Consider the following 21,306-nt stretch of genomic DNA (forward strand, 5'->3'; position numbering starts at 1 on the left):
AATACTAAACATTACGACATATCACTTGAAAGTCAGTAAGCACTAGTCCACACACTAATTTCTTTATTTTAAGCTGAGTTTTTATCAGTTTCTAACAAGAGTTTTAAAAATCCTTTAGTATGGATATTTATATGAAGCAGATGTATGAATTTCATTTACCCTCTTAAAATCCTCCAGGTCATGGACAACCCACCGAGGTAATGGGATAAGATTTGGGAAAATACTTTTATTACTTTAATTTATTACTAATTAGAGTACTTACTTCATTTCTATTGTCTGTTTATATTAGGAATTTTATGGTATCATTTCACTTTTCATGAAACAAACACTGTAAATTGTAATGAACTCTTCCTTCCTTTCTTCCCTGAGATGTTGTAGTTCTGTCTTTGCCCTGTTGAGGGCAACCTCACCCTTCTAATACACTGAAGATCCCCATCGCTCCTATCTTTCCAATCTCACATGCATCATTCCCATCAGTGTTTTTTTTTATTATTAATTTTCCATTTTTCCAATTTTCCAGACTCCCTGTTTTCACAAGTGTGTGTGTTCGTGTGTGATTGTGTGTTTCAGTACAGGTTCATATCTCCATGTCTGACATGTATATTTACAGTTTCTTCTTTTTTTGGCTCCAAATTGTGTCTCCTTGTTTTTCATGTGGATTTCAGGGAAATACTGTATGGGTGCGTGTGTGTATGTGTGTTCTTTGCTGAATCCTATCCATCTGTCTACCACACACACACATGTACATGCACACACACATGACAGCACAACAACTGACAATTATCTTAATGCCCATATGTTTAATTGTGGGATTTCTAATTCCCAGAGCACCAAGTAGCTTCCAGCAGGGACTCACTGTTTTGGCACGAGATGGATTTTTTTTTTAAAGTGTGCGTGTGTGTGCGGGCTTGTTTGTGTGTGATGCCAGCTTTCTCATGGCATCCTGTGGTTCTGGTCTCTTTCTCACCCTCCCTTCCCTGAGCTTTGTTTTACTTTGAACATTTCAGCGGGGCTGTTGATAAATATGAATTATGATGATGGGTATGCTGTAAAACAGTCCGATATGAATGTCGGGTACAGACCTTACACACCAATCAAAGCTGAATGGCAGCTCAAACTTTGCATAGACACACTGTTATAATGAGCCTATTCCGTGCTGCTATTTTATTCGTTCCCCCAGCCTGACAAAGTGTTCGTGGTGTTTTGGGAGTGGATATGTTACCCTGACCAATCAGCAACCAGTGACGTATCCATTTGGCTGATGTCATCTGCAGTCTAGATGTATGTATTAGTGGTTCAGGGCCACCTTCTTATGTAGTGGTTTATAAATTTAATATTGACTTGGCCTGATTCCATAATGAGGGGTTTAAATGAAGCAACCATTCTCACCTGGCTTGTTCTAATCCTTCATCCATTTTATTTGTATACTTTCGTTGCAGTTTAATAGTTTTAATGTTTCCCTAAATGCATGTGTTTTAATAGTCCTCTGTGCACAGGGCACCCATGCAAAGGTGGTAAACTTGATATCACCGGGCCATACTACATATATAAAGGTTGAATGAATGATATAAGAGTTTTTCTGGGGTGTTGCTAGCAGCAGCTAATGAAGCGTTGATTCGCTGGTCTCACGCTGAGATGAAGAGCAGGCTGCAGAAGTCTGGTGAGCAAATTTCTCAAACTTTTCTAAAGACACCGACTCAAAGTGAAGTCACTTTAGGCGATTTATCATGCCGCTTGCTCAGGGATTTACACGTTTTTTCACATATGCATTCCTCGCTAAGACCAGGAAATGGACTTTGATGTGTAAAATCCCCCCATACAAAACTCTGAGCTGCTGATAAGCTCAGCATCAGCTGGCCCCAGCAGGTTCCTTCTTGTGTCACTAAACTGCAGGTTATGTGATTCTTCAACTTCTGTAAGAACATATATGCACCGTGAAATCGGCGCTCCTAAAAGTCTTTATGATCAGTTGCTGCACCGTGTGCCTCAGTTGGCATTAGCGTAAAAAACACATGACACTCAAAATAAAAGCAGGACCAGGATTCCAACTTGGAAAGTAGAAAGCACATCCAGCTAGGAAATCCCGGATGCTGCATTGGTAAATAGACATCATGTTATGTGTTGCTTTTCTAGTCATCCATTCACATATACATGCATACAGAGCTTTAGAAATCACTCAAACACTGGCGGATGCATCGGTGCAATCTGGAGTTTATTGCCCTATGAAATTTGGACATGTACGCTAGTGCAAACATTTACTTAAGTCCAACAGAAGCTGTTTTCACAAATTTACTCTGTGACAATTTGAGGACAATTCAGGACATTTTCCACATGCAGCACATGGCAGGGACTGCTTTAAACGGCATTGCACTCCTGGACGTGCTCCATGTGGTTTAGGTGAGGAAGGTGCCTGAGGTGCAGGAAGAAGGACATATGATCCCCACTTGCTAGAGAAAAATTTACCAGACAATTAACTTTGATTTTCGCGTATCAGCACAATCTGACGTCACATAGGCTTCTTACTGGGGAAAGACCAGTTAATATCTGCTGGGGATTATCTAGAAAAATTATTTATTTTAGTGCATGTTTGAAGGCTACAGTTGGGGAAACAGTGTATATGGATTGTGCAGATGACAGAGCAACACAAATGTATTTTTATTGTTTTTCCCTTTTAAATAAGTACCCAATGACATCACACTTTTTCCTTCAGCTTCTAATACTTTTAAAGACGATGAGGTCTAGAGGTGGTGTTACACATTGCTGTCAGTTTCAGAAAATCAGCTTTTAACTAGATCAAATCTTAACGGTGAAGGTATGTTTTGACATATATTTTAAATGTCTTATATGCTGTGCTTCACTAGTTCAGTTTTTATGTATCCTAGGATAACCATAGTGTAAATAAGGTTGTTTTGAAAACCAAATCCCTCTGTCTGCCTGTTAATCCAGCTGGCTGACAGCGAGGTCTTGCCCACCACATGCCAAACTCCCCTCTCGCTCCGTGCAAATATCACAAAATGTCGACAGGCTTGTCAGCATGGGTGTGTGTTTCTGTGCGCGCATGTGTGTGTGTTTCAAACTGAGCGCCCTCCACCTATCCGTCCATACGTCTGCTTGCTCCCTTATTTATTGTTTGCCTCTCATCTTTCTTTCTGTCTTTTCTTTTCCGTTCTCTGCCTTTCATCACCGCCTGGATTCCCAAATGTAAAATGGCAGCAGAGAGAGAGAAACGGAGAGGGTTTCGTACATTTTTAATGGAGGGCTTTTATATTTCAACAAGCCTTCCCTGTCTCTTCCTTAATTTAGTTCAACGAGGAGAGAAGATGAGGAGACAGATGGAGGAGAAAAATATAAATAAATTACACATAAACTGATCTGCTGCTGGTGTAAACCCGATAGATACCACAAGGTGCAGCCACACCCACTTAGGCACCATTCTTCAGGTTTAAATATAATATCAGCTTTTCAACAAACGGAGATGTCAGAATGTCCCTGAATGCAGCAGGGAGACTTTTAAAAACAGTCACGAATTCATTAACATGTCACAACAACTTCGTAACAGACAAAATTAATTTTCCAGTTTTCACATGATAATGCAACTTTGATTAAACATAAAAATAGAAAAATATACCTCTGTAGGTTTAATTCTGATTGACTATAACTAATAAAGAATGGCTGCCTTGAAGAAGAGAAGTCATTATAAATGTAATGAATATGATTTAAATCAGCGGTCCCCAACCCCCGGGCCTCGGACCGGTACCGGTCTGTGAGTCGTTTGGTACCGGGCCGCGAGTGTTGAGGCTCAGGTGTGAAATGTATGGTTTTCAGGGTTTTTATCGGTTTTCAGCGTTATTTTGTTATCGTTTTTATCGTTTACTCGGTTTTCCTGGGTCTTTTCACGTGTGTTATGAATAAATCTTCTTTTCTTCGGTACCGGTACTAGTTTTATTTTGTTGTATTTATCCGCAACACCTTAAAGGCCGGTCCATGAAAATATTGTTGAGCATAAACCGGTCCGTGGCGCAAAAAAGGTTGAAGACCGCTGATTTAAATAACCAACTTCCCCTCAGGGCCCAGTGACACAGGCCTAGAGACTGGTCGGCAACATTCTGTCAACCACACGTCACTAGGGAAAAATGTGGTCCTTAACCAGCTGGCAAACAGTTGCTGGTAGCAGCTAGGTAAAATTAATCAAAAAGAGGTTTACAGTGCTGCAGCTACACTGAAAAACCTCCAAATGTCTCTAGACAACTACAGGTGACTGTGGCAATGTGTTAGCAACCAAAGCAATCACAAAAAAGTTTCTGGTGGATCTCACTCTTTGAAGCAGATTTTTCCCAGCAACAGCAGGAACCATTCGGTAACCAACTGGGGAATACATATTTTTCCCTAGTGACCAGAGGGCACAAGTGGCTCAACGGCCAGTCTCTCATCCTTTATCCCAGTGATCCCTAAACTTTTATATGAACTAAAAAAGTAAACAGTGCCTCCATAAGTCTCTGCTTCTCTCGCTGTGTACAAGCTAAGCAACCACTGCAGCTGCTAAAGCCACAACGCTTGTGCAGGAGGAGGCCGGGGTGGATAGATCAGTCAACATCCTGTTTCATATATTTTAACAGAAACCCAGACTCCCGAATACCTACCTAAGAGCTTTTGGTAGATACTAAGGAACTACTGCTGGTTTACACTGCGTGAGGCTTTGTGGTTAGGCATTCAGACGGTACTGCTGAAGGAAATACAGTAGCAGACTTTGTCATACCCAGGCTGGTGAATGTTAAGAGGTTCAAGTTTAAAAAGTTCCCAGATTTATAAAAAATAAAATAAAAAATCAAACAATAAGCTGATGGATAATGTCTCAGTCTGACAGGCATGTGTACGTTTGTTTCCGTTTAACTATTTGACAATCATTGATATGCAACACATTTCCATCGCACCTAATAAGGGCTAAAAGGGTTTGTTCGGCAAACCTTTAGGCAAAGAATTACAGTGTAAACATTCTACATTAGTAACAATATAAGGATATTGGAAAAATTTGTTTTAATGTCATCCTAAAATAATCTTATCTGATTTTATCCCTGTTCCAACAACATTAATTCCATTATTTTATGTACTGTATAAATGTTCTTGCAATGAACCAAGCAGAGTCAGAGACAAACATAAAGGCAAAGGTGCTGAGTACCTGTCATCTGCAATGCTACTGATCAGTGGGATCAGTGCACTCTTTTAAAACGAGTGTGCGAATCCAATGATTGCGCAGGAAGATGAAGGAGAAGAGAAAGAAGAGAATTTCTGGGTCACGGGATGACACACATTTCTCATGCAGTCGTAAACAGGAGGGAGAAGTCTGCCCCTGCTGCTGCGGTCACAAATCCGAGAGAAGGAAAATAAACTTTGCATCTCTGTAAATTGTAATATTTCACCCTGCATTAGTTGGATTCCTGCAATTTCCATTTGTCGTTTTCAATTATTGTTGAAAAGCAAAAAGAAAACCAACTCTGCAAGATAAAATTCAGAGCACAGAGCAGGAGAGGAGATAACATAAAGCAGGGTGTCCAGTGTGGTGTCCCAACCTTAGCATGTTGGTAACTGCGTCCTCTTATCTTATTTTTGTTACAGTCGTGTTTTGTTAGATTTTAGTGACTGAACTACTTGGTTAACCTAAAGTTAAAAAAACATTCAAAGGAAATCTCTTCATTTGTTGCTTCTTTATGATAAAAGTGGAAAAAAAACAAAAACAGAAAACGAGGAAACATCTTCCAGTAAATATAAGAAAAAGAAAAACCCTCACACCTCTGTGACGTGTTTTTAAAGACATGCTAAATCACTGTGAGACCCAAAAGTAAACCACTCGGTTACAATGCAACACTCTTCTGTAGCTGTGATATACATTTGCTAATGAAACTGTAAATAAACTTGAACAAGCGCACACACTGCTACACATACTGGAACATTGAACACAGCCTTTCCTCTGTGCACACTGAACGTTTGACAGAAAGCACCTGCAACATCAGCGCGCACACACACACACACACACACACACACACACACACACACACACACACACACACACACACACACACACACAAGACTGCTATTGACATTGGACTTCCACAGGGGAAACTACAGTGACATTTTCCAGTGGTGTGACATGTATGCATTTTTTCCCCAATTTCCATTTAATTAATGGAGTGAAGGACGACAGACTCCTTGTCACTTAAAATGCCGTTTAAGTATAAGACATGAAACAGAGGAAAATAGGTGGACAGAAATGGAATTATGTCATGTGGAAAAATGTTGTTCTTGTTATTTTTTCCTCTTTTGGAGCAAATTCCATCAGGATGATCTGTTATTTCTGTTTAAAAAATAACCCAACTTTTTACTTGTAGTCTTAAGTACTTTACCTTTAAGATACCAACAGATAAATTACAAAGAAAAATTTGTGTAAACATTTAACAGTTACTGCTTTCACCCTTTAACTTTTTAAATGTAACTTTCTTTACGTTATATGCACTGTTGACATGCACTGCTTCTTTAATAGATTCAGTGTATTTAGCTACATGTATGTAAGATTTTCAGATCTGAATCTAGGACAGCAGCTACTTTTTGCAAAGATGTCCATACTGTTTAAAATATCTTTTTTTTTTAATATTTTTTTCTTTTTCCTTAATTTATGTATATAAATATAGATTTGAATATTAAAGCTGATGAAGTTCATTTATTTTATACTTGTACTATTTTTCAATATTAAGCATACTTGCTATGTTCCTATTACTTATTTGTAATATGAGTATTTATTAAACAATACAAAATGAAATTGTTGTCCCATTTGGATTTTCATATAAACATGGATGAGATTTATGCATGTTCCATTGCTTCTGCTTCAAAACTATGTTGTATCACGTAATTATCCAGGTTGTTACAGTTTATTTATCTAATTATCTTCATGAACAAGAGGCTGAACACAAATACCCAATGATCATAACCTCATTCTCTCATAAATATTCATAATACACTGCAGAGCTGTTGAACAGAGCGCAAAGGCAAAGTGTTTTAACCCAACTTTACGACCATATAAGCAGGAAGGAAACTACCTATGTTCTTTTGAAATAAATGGTAACCATATTTAAAGCATTTAAACATTTTTTCTTTTCATTTCAGTTTTTTGCTGTGCAGTCAGCACATCACTTCCATTTTTACACCTATTTTGAGGCATCATGGCCAGCAGTATGGGGCCACTTGCACATTACAATTCTACTCTATATTATAACTGAAAATGCCATTAAAAACCAGGCACATTAATCTGCTCCAGCCTCGACTCTTCTGGGAAGGTTTTCCATGAAAAATTTTAGGCCACAGGGATTTGTTGGAAGCATACCATTGTCTGAAAAAAACCACGGTGTGCCTTAACATGGAGATTGTAACTACTATTGTAAGGAGGTAAATGGGGGCAGTAGACTTCTATCAGCTTATATGAATGAATTTAGTGTTGCAGATTATTAAAAGACATAAATGTGTTTCACAGCACTGATGCAGATTATGATCCATTTCACTTTACTGTAACCCTGCTTAATGGAGGGAGGAAGAGAGGCTTTTCTCTCTTAACCTTTCCCCTCTTTTTAGAGACACCCTCCAAACTGAGCCAGGATGCAGTAAAATAATGAGCGTGACTTAAACACATCACTGGCAGGCAGACTGCAGAGACAGAAAACAAACTCTAAAACCTTCAGTGAGAGTCTGGGGAGCACAGTCTTTTCTTCCTCTCCAATTTGTTTTAAATCAGATCACATTTAGTTAAATGTCACATCACTTTGCTGCTCATCTGCTTTGTTGGCAGCATGCAATGATGGGATCAAGCTACTTTGATATCAGCCCAGTGATGGTCCAAGATCATTTAAGTCACTTGAATAACAGCATGCCTAAATGACAGAAGGTAAAATGTTGGAACCCATGAGCTAACTTCTGTCTTTACATATTTTAATTTGTGTGCATGATGCACTGATGCTTATGTACTGTATATGTCTCCCCCTCTCACATCAGTCTACCACCTGTTTTCCCAGAGTTATGACCTCAGCTTGCAGGCGTCTCTGCCTAACACTGCCAAACTACATACAGCTGTGAGTATGTGTATGTGTGTGTGTGTGTGTGTGTGTGTGTGTGTGTGTGCGCAGCAAGAGAGAAAGAGAAGTAAGTACATCTAGACAGCAACATCAAAACAAAAAGGACAGAAAAAATATGTAATAATACAAAGTAAAATGAGACAAAGGTGTGTGTGTGTGTGTTTGGGAAAGAAATGATTAAAAACAGACACAAAACAGAGTAGTCACATGTGTAGGGGAGTAAATGGAAAAAAACAAAAACAAATGAGAAACAAAGAGTGAAAACAGAAGAGGAGGGTGACTAGGGAAAGAAAGACAGGAAAGGGAAGAAAAAAATTGAGGAAAAGGGTGGGAAGGGGAAGGAAGAAAGGTAGGAAAGGAGCGATAGTGCATGCATGCATATAGAAAAAGTAGTCAGTCTCAGTGCAAAGACAATGGAGTCATTTTGGAGATGACATCACCCCTTCCTCTCTCACTTGTTTCTTTTTTTCCCTGCATTTCTATGGAGTCACTTCCTTTCAAACTTCCTGTTTATGCTGTACACACACCAATAAATTTCCACAATGCCTTTGTGGCTAATTTTCCAAAACGTTCATTAAATTAAATTATGAGTACATGGAGTTTATTTGTCCAAACCTATGACAATATCCCTTAACTATATTCAATGGCAAGCTAAGATGTTTACAGGAGAGCCAGGTTTTATTACACAGACCACAATACTCGCCTCCTAGGTCACAGTCTTTGTCAGTCATGCTTCTATTTGCTAAAAATAAATCCAGAATTGATTAAATCAGCATTTTGCTGCTGTGGCTTCAGAGACGTGCAAAAGGTGTCCTTTGCATCTGACGCAGCGATGTCTTATTTTAAGAGACAGTTTTCAGAAGCAAACAAGTCCACATGTGGAGTTTAAAGGGTTTATCAGCCGGGGAACTGGAGTTTGAAGCTTTTTTTTTTTTTTTTCTTCACACCCTGGAGGACGGGGCTGTGGCCCCCCCACACTCCCTAGCAGATCGTTACATGGAGAAACCTTTGGAATACAAGCGCGCTGATCCACACAGGTATGCACACGGGTGTTCACTGCTCGTAGACCCAAATTACACCTTTCTTGGCTGCTACTTCGAAGCACATCTGTCCTGCGTGCTGCACAACAACATTGAATATTTAGTATTTACTGCTGTTTACACTTAGCTAGATTAATGCGATGGTGTTGTGTTTAGTATGTTGCTTTGTTTTTTTTTGTCTTTTTTTTGCTTGTTTTCTATTCTTCTCTCAACAGGTGATCCAGGAGATTTTTTATTTTTTTTCTCCCCCCTTTCTCACTGTCCCTCTCCCCTTCTGTTTTTCCTTTCTTTCCTCTTTCTTTCTCCCTTTCCTATCCCTCACTCATGTCTGTCCCATCTGTAACATCTGAAAATAAAATATAATAAATAATAAAAACAAAGATCGACCAAATGGACCAATATGGCAATGCCACGATGATCCATTTGGCAAACTAAATCCATTGGGTATCCTTGTTGGTCTTCAGACAACAATTCTGAAAGAAAAAAAAGAAAAAAGAAAAAGAGTTTGAAGCTTCAACATTGTGCTGTGAAGTCAGAAGCTATCTTAGATGGATGAAAGTTGGAGTACTAAGTTAAAAGCTAGCAACACTAGCAAGTTTGATTAGCAAGCTGCATTCATAAACAATATGGCTGCAAAGAAGAGACACAGTTAATTAGTGCTAAAGTAAAAGACTAGAACTGAGAAACTACCCTAAGAGGGTAAGACTGATTTTTGTACCACACTGTAAATTTGGGCATTTTAATGCTTGAGTCTGTGGAGATTGGCTCACTTTTGAAGGCAGCCTAAAGTGACAGCTGGAGGAACTGCAGTATTTGTTGACTTCATTTTTTGTGCTACATTTCGCTCACTTTTTACTTCTGCTTTCACTCACCTGTTAGCTTTGGTCACTAAAAACAACTTGGTAAACTTGAGGCTTGGATTTATATTTGCCTCTGGAAACATTAGCACCATTAAAAAATTATCTAGTACATTGAAATGTGATGCCAACAGGTTACAAGCGTCCATATGTGACAGTTTTGGAGTGAGAGACCTGTTATAGTACAGATGCCAAAACACACTGTGCATCTCTGTAAGACACCAGCAGCTTTGACAAAATGCAAGAAATTGACACCATGGGAATAAAAAATGAGCTGAAAGTTTACATCTGTTCACACAAGTGAAGACTTTCAACACAATATTTTTCAAAAATGTTCACACTTATATCAATGTTGAAGATCGCATTCATCACACAGGTAGCTGCAAGAGAACTTTAAGCCAGTTAACATCTTATAAAAAGGTCTCAATTTATTTTCCTTCGCTTCTGCAGAAATGTCCAATAAGGACTGGTTTAAAATGAAAAGAAACAGTTTGGGAGACCCCGTGAAGTGATGTGACCCAGTCAGAGGGGGTGTGATGTGTGCAGTTACAGAGCTGCTGTGTTTTCAGTCTTACATTAATGAGTCTATTTTTCTATCAGCCAATAATCCAAAGCCTGAATAAACACACACACATGGGTCCTAATGACAACACAGGGAGTCATTTATGAGCTTCTGTGTGCGTGTGTGCTTTAAAGAGCCCGAAAGTAAACACTGTTTTTCAGCACTCATCCGTCACTTCATTTTCATTCTCTTTTTCCACCGGCTGCTTACATATAAAAACAAATCCAAAATGTATTTGGATTAGTTTTGCTATTAATCCCAAAAGTAGTTTAGAAAAATATTAACCTTAACAAGAAGTGAACGCAAAATGTTTTCCGGGGCTGAAATTCCAAATCACTTCATGAAGCATAATGCCAAGTTTGTATCTGGGGACGTCCAAAGAGCAAAGAAGTGCTTAGAATGATCTCCAGATGAAGCGGAAAAGTAGTTTGCAAGTATTTCCCTTCATTTTAAGCCAGCAAATTTAACAGCAAACTTAAAATTACGTCACGTCAAACGCATTTTTTCATGTCTCTCAAGTCTAACAGAAACTTTTAAAATGTTTTTAGAACTTAAAATCTGAATATCAGCCAAAGTCTGTGAGTAGTTTTTTTTTCTTAAATATATGAACAGAGACATCATTAAGCTTCCTATTAATTTGCAGGATTTACCATTATTATATCATCCTCTTATTGACTTCCTTTAGCGTACAATTTAAATGTCTTTTGAAATCAGAATACCAAACTGACCTATTTGGTTTTATTTTGGTAAAAACTATTTGATGAAAGTAGCTGCATAACACTAAAACCTACCTGTCAGTTTCTCCACAAATACTATCCCCAAAACTAGTTTCTAAACCTGAACATCAAGCTAATAACCCACAATTCACAGGGTACAGTAATTTATTACTGTACAGGTAGAAAGTGACACATTATTTTTGCCATTGTCAGCATCACACAAAATAATGGGTATTAAAAATTTACTGACTAATGACAAATGTGACCATTACGTTGAGCAAAGTTTGTGTGAGGTCCCTTTAGGCAATCATTGTATGCACGTTTCATTAAAATCTGACTAATACTGTAGGAAGGAGTAGCGTTTCTAATGATTTGTGGATGGATGGACACACGAAGGATGCCTCGCCCTTTTCTCTTCACGATGCTAATAGCAACATGCCTTCAAAGCACAAGCTAAAAGAGGGAAATGTCCCCAGTAGATCAGCAGCTAAGACTTCTCTGCACAGCTTAAAAATGACACATCCTAATTTGACTCATTATTAAACACTTAGAGGTTTATTAGAAGCATTTGCGTGTGTAATCTAGTTCAACAGCGCTTCACTGGGGCTAGCCGTCCTCATGTGATGGATGAAATGTTTGAAACACTTTGTACACCAACAACTGCTGTAATGTCACCAAGTAGAATCAAAACTTTCTGTTTAAGCTTCATAAAAACAGAGGTTGTTGTGTTGGGTTAAAATAGGCTGCCCACGTATTCCTAATAAAACGCATGGTGAGACTAAAGAAGCAGGAAGGACAAATAAAAATACGACTGTACGCAGGAAGACCGACAAAACTGGACGACACCTATGAAACTCTGAGCTGCAGTATACAGAGACAGCTGGACAGACATGCGTGAGAAGAAGATGATCTCTAGGGGAGCCAGCCAGCACACACACCAACGCACACAACACGCCCTTCAACCACAGGTGCTCTCCATTTAGAAAACAACACTTCAAAGTAAATACTTTAACAAAGAACAGAGACAGAGGGACAAAGCTCCTGAACTACTGTAGTGGGAACACAGCAAAGTGCTGCTGGCATCCCCTACAGCCTGCTGTGCTCATTACAGCCACAACAAAACATTGTTGGATCAAAAACGCTGCCAAAAAAACAGGCCTGCAAATGAGGAGTATTTGCAAACTTTGAAAACTAAAACATGATGTCTTCAAATATCTTGTTTCTCACATAATACATAAATACAACTGTGGCGGTTTCAAAAAAGAGAAATTATGTTTTCTATTACGTTTAGAATTTGTTTTGTGGAATCTCCTTAAGGAGAAGAGGACGAGGTGGTCCTCAAAAACACGGAAATCTGTTTGCGGAAGCCAGCCGAGGGGCAGCCAATAGGAATAAAGGGAGCTTATAAGAAGGGGGCCTTACAGGGACAGGAGCTAAAACAGTTTGTGTCATAAACACTTAAAACAACATAAACGGCCATCACAAGGTAATTAAGGTTTTTTGGTTTTTTTTGAATTACGCAAAGTCTAAATATAACAATGTGGAGCTGGAAATGCACATAATTTGACTTTAAAGGTATTCTTGTAATTTAAGATATTCCATATGGTGTCGAAGTGGACTCAACATAAGTTGAAAAAGGGCCATGCTATAATTTTTTGTAATACCAATTTGTACCGCAGGATGGCGCAGTGAGTGACTGAAGCCCTTATTTACACATGTATGTCACTGAGAGCGCATATTTATTGTAAATACAAATATAGATGAAGCCGACAAAGCCTGTTGAAGATATGGTGGTAGTAAAAGCTAACAGGCAGTCCACGCACAAAATCGTGTTAAAACATTGCGCCCTGGTGGTGAAGGTTTTTGTTAAATTCTGCAGAGGGTGATTACAAAAAGCACCTTTAATGTGACTACAAGTGACAAGAACTTTGAACTAACAGACAGAAAATAGCTCATTTCAGATACTGCCCGAGCTTTAAGACGTAAACAACGCAGGTTTGGCTGAAGATGTTCAAGCATCTGGAATTGTTTATACTGTGTACTGTATTTTATAATGGGCTTTCTCTCGCCCTCCTACATCTCCTTATGTCACACAGCTGTTTTGTTCTTTATGTTTATTGTTTCAAGTTGAAAAAAGGGCCCCAAAGTCTTAAATATGGAAAACATTACTGCTGTCTCACTTCATGTTTTCAGTTTAAACCTCCTCTCCATTCACGTTTGCTCTCATCTCTTCCTCACATTTTTTCAGTTGTGTGAAGTTTCACATTTTCTAAGTGACTTTTAAATATACAAATCTGGTCTAATTAACAGCACAAAAGGAAAGGCTGTTTTTAAGTTTTATTTTTAGAGTCCTGGGAGCATGAATCAAGTTTCATTAAATATCTTGTAAGCCTGTTTTTTAAAGAATCACATGCCTCTGATTATCTGTGTTGAAGTAACAGAATTTCTGTCCGTTTGTAAGATATTCTCTTTTACTTGTAGGCTAAAGTCTTTGGTGAAGCTCCAGAACATTTAAGCAATGCTTTCTTTTTAACTCCTACAAGACTTGACTTCACAATGTGCCTGGTTCTACTAACCATGACATCACCACAGCATAGACAGAGTAACTCAGGTCCTACCATGAGGGAGTGTCTGTTAGCCGATAGCAGCCCCGTTCCATATCCGCTGCCCAGAGCACCCATGGCGCCGTTGTGCGTGTGTGCGGCCCCGATGAGGCCGTGCATGTCTCCGTGACCGCTGGCCATACCCGTTGACGGTCCCACCGCGTGGCTCCGCAGTACGTGAATGGCATCGTCCAAACGCTCCAGGCGGTCCTCGATGCGACTTTGCTGCAGAGTGAAAGGACAAAAAGAGATAAGAAACCTGCTAAATGTTCCTTTAAACTGGGTTTTTTTGTACAGGACATCTCAAAACCTTGAGAAACAAAACTGCTTTCTACCACCTGTGATGGGTAATTAGAGAAAGTGGAAAAATACGGTTTGGGGTGAACTGACCGATGATCACAGGTGTTTTAGTGTATGTATGTGCTCACCAGAGAGTGCAGTGGAGCCTCGTAGTTTGGCGATGATGCTCCCTGCCCGCCATTCCTCGACCAGACGGCTGAACTGGCAGCTAGGAGAGAGGAGACAAGGACACATCATGTTGAGATGGAGAGGTCTGAGGCAGATTAAAAGCAAGGGCAACTTGAGAGAATTCAGACCAGAGGCGGATATGAGTAGGTGATCGGGATGGGAATTCAACTTTTTTTCTGCTTTTTTACAGTGCAAGCTGACATGTCTTCATTTGTATGTGTTCTTTGATAGGCCCAGTGCACACTGGATACACACCGACCCTCCGTGACCCTGCAGAAAATGGCTGGATGTCCGTGTGGAATAGAGCCAAAACCTCTGCTTTTATATGTCAAAGACAGAAGCCACTCGACGTGCAGCACAAAATGCCAGACAAAACGTCTTTACACACGAGGAGACCCTTTAATCGTATCCACTCGTGGTGATCAGACATAATAGGCACAGAGACGAGGAAGAGGAGACAAAAACAAACCAACTCATATCTCATAGCAAAAATGCTAATATCAGGCTTTTGTCTTTGAAAAGGTACAAATGGTTGATTAGCATGGGCCCTCTGCAGAATAAACAAGCTTTGTGTTCCTGCTCGTCTCTGCTTTTGTGCTGGTTTTCACTCTGAAGGGCCACATCTGAATCGAAAGGTCTCATTAGCTGGTAGGCAGAAGAGACACAGCGACTTGTGCAAATTTACATTAATATGAGTTTCTGAGAGACGACAGGCCAGTATGTGTAGTTCTTTCAACAGATGACAGAAGAGACAAGAATGGGCTGTGGCCGGTGAGCATGTTAGCCAGTTTGGAATGTGCTAGAAGAAACTGGTCTCACAGAAATGTGTAAAATGACCATGAGAACCACCTTCACCATCATTTAGTTGCATTTAGTCACAACTTTCAGAGGTCAGCTTGGTTAGGTGCTTTAACCCTTTTTAGCCTGACACTGAACACGTCCATGAGAGCATTTTTACATGCTGTAGCTGCTATGCATCAATACAACCGTTATATCGCAAATTTTAACAATATGTATGTAATCCAGCTTCCTGTAAAGGAAACAGGGTCTTGAGAGCAGAAGTTTCTAAATTTGGGAAGTCTGTTAAAGCTTATAAAAGCTTTTTTTGGTCAGATTTGGATGTTTTCCTAAATCTGACCAGGTTTTGGTGGTACCCAAGTCTAACCAAGCAATGAATAATCTTGTCATATGGGCTATAATTATTCTTGAAACAATTTAGTGGTCAATACAGTTAGCAAGCAACCAAAAGGTTGCTGGTTCAATTCCAGACAAAGTCACAAATCCCCTTTCAGGGTTGTATTGGGAACGGTAATACTCCGCCAGAACAAACATGGAGAAGCTAAAAACAGCTTGTTATTGTACCTTAAGAGGCTTTTTGGAAGGTGCTGCTGTTGCATCCACGCTGGGGCTACTTATTTGTGTTTTGTACTGTAAAACAGTGGTATAAAACCTGATAGCAACACTGAATACAGGTATGCCCAGCAAATTCATATTTTTATTAATATCACTACACACTTTGAAATAAGGTGACACTTGAATGTCCCATTTCTTGTCTTACTGACCACCCAATGCTTTAGCTATCTCACATCTGCACCTATGGTCATATTGGCATAAGAAAAACCTCAGGAAGGTTAATGCTTAAAAGTTCTTACATTGCTAACTTCGGCTCCCAAAGACACAAGCAGAATAAAACTTGTCCAAATTAATTTGAAAGAAAGAGTCTAGTATCTTCTTGTCTCTCAGAAAGGGGAATATAAATACCTTGGTCCAATAATCAGACCTAGGAAGTGCTTTGGTGGCAGAAATATAAAGCTATTTCTGAGAGTACAGAATTTTACTCAGAAAGGTTAGGGAAGAGATGTATGCATACCATTTGACTTCTGGAAAGTACTTTATACTGTGGCCAAATACATTTAAATAAAAGTCAATCTAAAAATAGACATTAAGCTACAGTAGATTTCTCGATTTAAGAAAATTCTGCTCCTAAGACCCTGTTTGCTTCAACAAGAAACTGGATTACAAAATGATGGCTAGCAATGAACACAACGTAACAGCTGCTAAAAGTAATTATTTTAATGTTCATTCAAATTCATAATTTTACCATCTATGCTGATCTATAATGGTTGAACCTGCCCATGTTGGAACCTGCCCAGGCGGTTAAAGATCCCTTCTTTCCTCCTCCCTTTTTATACCTCTCCTCCTCCTCCTGTGTTTGTTTCGGCTCTCTTCTTTTATTCCCCCTTCTCTCTCCTTGAACCCCTTCCATTCCCCTCTCTGCCCTCACCGCCGATCTCTTCCTTGTAACTCTGATCTCATCTCATTAGCACGTTTCTCTTTTTCATTGTCTTCCCACTTTGTCTCGCAGTCGTTTCTCTCCCCTCTCCTTTATTCATATTACATGCTCATTTCCATATGCTAATTAATGAATAATCACCTGGGTACATTCATGTGCAAATACAAATATATGTATTAAACGGCAGGGTAAATTATTCCGAGTCCAATGCTGTAAAACACCCTTGCAAAATTAGCCTTGGATATCAATTTGCATGTAGTTTGCTCTAATAGGCTTCATTTCTAATTTGTAAAAAGTGGAGTAACTCTGACACAATGATAAACACCAATTATGGTTTAGCAGGCAATATCCTAGACAGCTACAATGACGAAGAGAAGGAGGAGGAGGAGGAGGAGGAAGAGGGGAGGGGGACTGTGTTTGCAGAGCCGGTAGGTTTGTGAACGATTTGTCGAAGTGGTGCTCGTAATTAAAGCTATCAGTCACAAGGCGCGGCGGCGAACTATCAAACGGTGTGTGTAGCAGCGACAATTAGAGACAAATTCGACACAACTATTATTAGGAAAAGTCATTTTTCACTTTAAGGAGCAGCTAGAGTTTACAGCATCCACAGAGAGAAGGAGTAATTGGTGGAAATAGGAGAGCGAGGAGGGGTGCAAAGAGGAGACAGCAATTATTAATGCCTTATTTTGGCTTTGTCTTATGACAAGAAATTGCACTTTTGATAAGGAAAGAAATCCCTAGTTTATTCAATTAAATATATAGTTTCAGTTAGTGTTTTAAATATATTTTGGATAACTTAATACTCTCCTCATCCCCAGAGCTGTATTAAAGATTTAAGGTTTCAGACCAGTCGAAACAACCCAGTGCTGTTAACTTAATTCTGAAGTGCTTTCAAACTTCAAGTCAGAGGTAACCTTCAGCCAGTGCAAACCTTTTTAGAGAATCTGTATTTTTTTACACTAGGTAAAGTCAAGGGGTTCATTAAATAACGGTTAAACTCACAGAGTCACAAAATCATATTAATACATGTAATGTTGATAATTTATTAAAATGTGTTATGTCTGTAGTTGATACATATTCATCTTATACTGGGAAAAAAATGGAAATGCAAATGAAAAAATAGTTTGAAATCTTTAAAATTAGTATTATTTAAAGAGTTTAACGAGCAGTATTTGTAGGTGTTGTGAAAACTTCCTTACATTTGTCACTATGTGGAAGTGTGGGGTTCCACTTTAAAAAAAAACAATAAATTCAATAGTTTTATCACAAAAAAGTGTCACTATTTATACCACTATTTCCAAAGTCTCACTATATCAAATTTAATGAGCTGGTTTATTTTAAAAGAATGATTTTTCTATCATTATTAACATTATTTGCAAAGTTGCTTTCAAACTGTGTACAGAGAAAATATGTTTTTTCTTTGAAATTTCACTGCAGAAAAAGCTAAAAAGAAAGTGTTTCTATTGTTAGTTTTAGATTATTGAATAATGCTTACATAAGTATAAAAATGTGTAATTCACTTCTTGTTTTCAAAACAATGGCCTACAAATATGTTTTGAAGCTTGAGTTTGCTGTCGTTTTCTTTCGTTTTTGGCTATTAGAGGAGCTTTAATGAAGAGAATGAAAGCCAGGGATACTGCAAACATTGATGCTGCCTGATCAAATTTAGTTACTACTTGGTACAAAGACTGAACTTTATGTGTATTTTTTACGCTCTGTGTAAAATGTGATGACAGAATAAATGAAAAAAAGTCTTACATGAGTCCTCAATCATGCAAAAGAACAAAAAGTAAGTTTTGAAAAATACAACTGAATCCTGTTAATGCATTGGAGTGCATTTTTTACACTATAATACCATATTTTTTTATTTGGAAAACAGAAAGACTTAAAGATATGTGAGAGTTTAAGTTGTATATTTGTTAGTGTTATGATGTTTATTTGTGTTTAGGAACTGTGATTTGGTTTCCAGAGTTTGTGTGACCAATATTACTGTTAAATTCGGTTAGCGGTGGAGCAGCACGACCATGACTCCTGCAGCGGTTAATCAAATTGAAGTGCCAAGAGTAGCAAAATTCAACAAAGCTGTTTTGTTGTTCTAGTTTATGACATTAAAAAAAACAAATTAAGGCTTCACAGATGAGAATGTGTGCGATTAGAGGATTTTACTGCAATTTAATAAGAAATCTTTCTTACAAGATCACATGCTTCTTTCAGGCAAACTGAAAGGGTCTAGAGGGTTGAGTTAGCCAAGCTCAAATCAAGTTACCAAAGAGGCAAGTCAAAAGTCACGTGGGACGAGTTCAAGTCAAAAGTCTCAAGTCTTAAAAAAGTCCAGTCATTTTAAACACGTATGAGTCAAGTCTCACGTCCATTTATTCAGGTCTTACTCGAGTCCAAGTCTTTAGTCAGCTCTGCTTTTTTCTTCTGTGAGTGTCAGTCTGTGCAGATTTGTGGTTATATAGTAGCTGCTGTGCAGTGATTGGACCTTAAGCATCATGTGTATTTACCTGTGAGGGAGGGTGGGGATCCGACTGGGGTGGAGGGATTGGAAGAGAAGCTGTTGTTCGTGTGATCAGGAGAATAGATCTGTAAAAATTTTAAAAAATCCAGTACAACAATGACAGTTGCAAGAATACAGGATAGAGTTAAAGTAGTATTACACATCTAGAATGGCTTGAAAACACTTGAACAGAACTGGGAGGAAAAGCATTATAAAATGTGTGTGCAAGAAAGTGTGTGTGTGTGCGCGTGTGTGCTGTACTTACCGATGCGAGTGCTTTCCCTAAGGCATCTCCTGTCTGAGAGCTGCTGGCTGCTGCGCTCTGTGCTCGGTTAGCTGTCACACACACACACACACACACACACACACACACACACACACACACACAGGGGAAAAGAGGGATGTATTCTTGTAAATGAGGATGTTGTTAACTACATATTTAATTATTCAGCCCATCCGTTCCACAGGTAAACCTTAAAAACATGTTCATTAGAACTGGAAATTACACCTCAAAAATCACATTTTGTAAACCTCCAAGAAATGCAAGTCCCACACTTTCATTAATAATATTCCATCTATTTTCAAGGAATCCTTTCCGTGTTTTTGGGTCGTTAATACATTGACTTCCTCCTTAGCGCTCTTACATCAAAGGTTAGCACCGTCCAGGCAGTTCAAGGCAACTGCTGAGCCACTGCTGAAATGCATTTGCTGCAATAAATGAAGGAATGAATGGATCCTTTTTTAAATGAAGAGAATCAAAAGCGGACTTTAATAGTAGCAAACATTCAATACTACCATGCATTCGCATTTTAAAAGTGTGACGCCATGAGTTTGTGGGGAAATGCTGAACTTTAAATGCAACTAAATCTGTTTCACACACTTGAAGAGCACTGAGGCCAGAGAGGAAGGAAGTGACCTCACAAGACCAGATGAGCGCCCACACAAACACACGCAGGCACACACACACACACACACACACACACACACACACATATACTGAGGCATAAGACTGACATGCTCACAGCACATCTCTCCTGATAGCAGATCCCAGATGGAAACTTTACGCTCGCACACACAAGTTAGACACACACACAAAGACACACAAACAGGCTTGCGCGCAGCAAAAACACATCCTTTCACGGCAAATGAATCCATTACAGAGATTGGCAGCAGTGGACTTCTTTAAGCTGCTAGAAAGAAAAGAGAGAGAGACAGGTAGACAGAACGAGAGACGGGGAAGCAGCATATGTTTTGGGGTTAAAGCCTCATGTCTCACTCATGCCACACCACTGGCCTAGTAAACCATCCAAGGGATTACTGTTTAACACACACACACACACACACACACACACACACACACACACACACACACACACACACACACACACACACACACACACACACACACATCCTCACTTGATGCATAATTCAAAACATATGCAGTAGGAAATCTTTTTCATAAACGAGAGCTTATAGCCACAAAGCAGGAGAGCATAGAGAGGATAAAACTTTTTTTTTTTTAGGTTTTGGGGGTTTTTTTGTCCGTCACCTCTTCAAAGAAAGAGAACAAAAAACGAATTAATTTTATAAACGAAATTATTAGTAAATCACTATTTAGTTTTTACTTTTGTTTTTTGTGTGTCACCTCTTCAAAAACAGAGAAAAAAAATACTAATTTATTTTATAAACCAATCTAATAGTAAATCACAATTTAGCTTTTTTTTACTTTTGTTTTTGTATCTCCAGTTCTTTGCTGTAAATCAGCTAAATTGTTCATGCTAATTGTTTACAGTGCATAATACTTAAGGTATCTGCCAATATGATAGGTACCACATGGACTCAACAGAGGGCGGCTGTATGGGGCTGATCTACTCTATTCAGTTGCATGATTTTATGTGCCTACTATGCTACGCTGTTTACAATACTATGCTAGCAGCAGTGCAAGGACTGTTAAATGGATAGCTAGCATAGCCTGAAGAAAGCTAACAGCTTAGGGTGAGTATTTACAGCTACACCAACAAATTCTGTTTTTTCTTTTCTTTCTCTGACTTAACTGCTCCCTTTATCTTTTACATTTGTTATGTTTACCAGCAAAATTGGATACATGGAAGAGAATGAATAGCTATAACTTTATTACACTTGCAATGCAGCAA

General features: G+C 38.8%; 1 protein-coding gene across 8 annotated transcripts in view; it reads right to left on the bottom strand.

Annotated features, from left to right (window-relative positions):
• Positions 1-21,306, bottom strand: part of tcf4 (transcription factor 4) — a 261,409-nt gene that overhangs the window by 18,021 nt on the left and 222,082 nt on the right. For all 8 annotated transcript variants that reach the window (XM_082538306.1, XM_082538305.1, XM_082538304.1 and 5 more), the window contains 4 exons: positions 19,419-19,489; positions 19,161-19,239; positions 14,321-14,400; positions 13,908-14,117 (listed from right to left, as the gene is read on the bottom strand). In XM_082538306.1, coding sequence (XP_082394432.1) covers positions 13,908-14,117; positions 14,321-14,400; positions 19,161-19,239; positions 19,419-19,489 — 440 coding nt within the window. The remainder of the gene's footprint in view (positions 1-13,907; positions 14,118-14,320; positions 14,401-19,160; positions 19,240-19,418; positions 19,490-21,306) is intronic.

This window comes from Aulonocara stuartgranti (genome assembly GCF_965226115.1).
Source record: "Aulonocara stuartgranti genome assembly, chromosome: 7".
NCBI lineage: Eukaryota > Metazoa > Chordata > Actinopteri > Cichliformes > Cichlidae > Aulonocara > Aulonocara stuartgranti.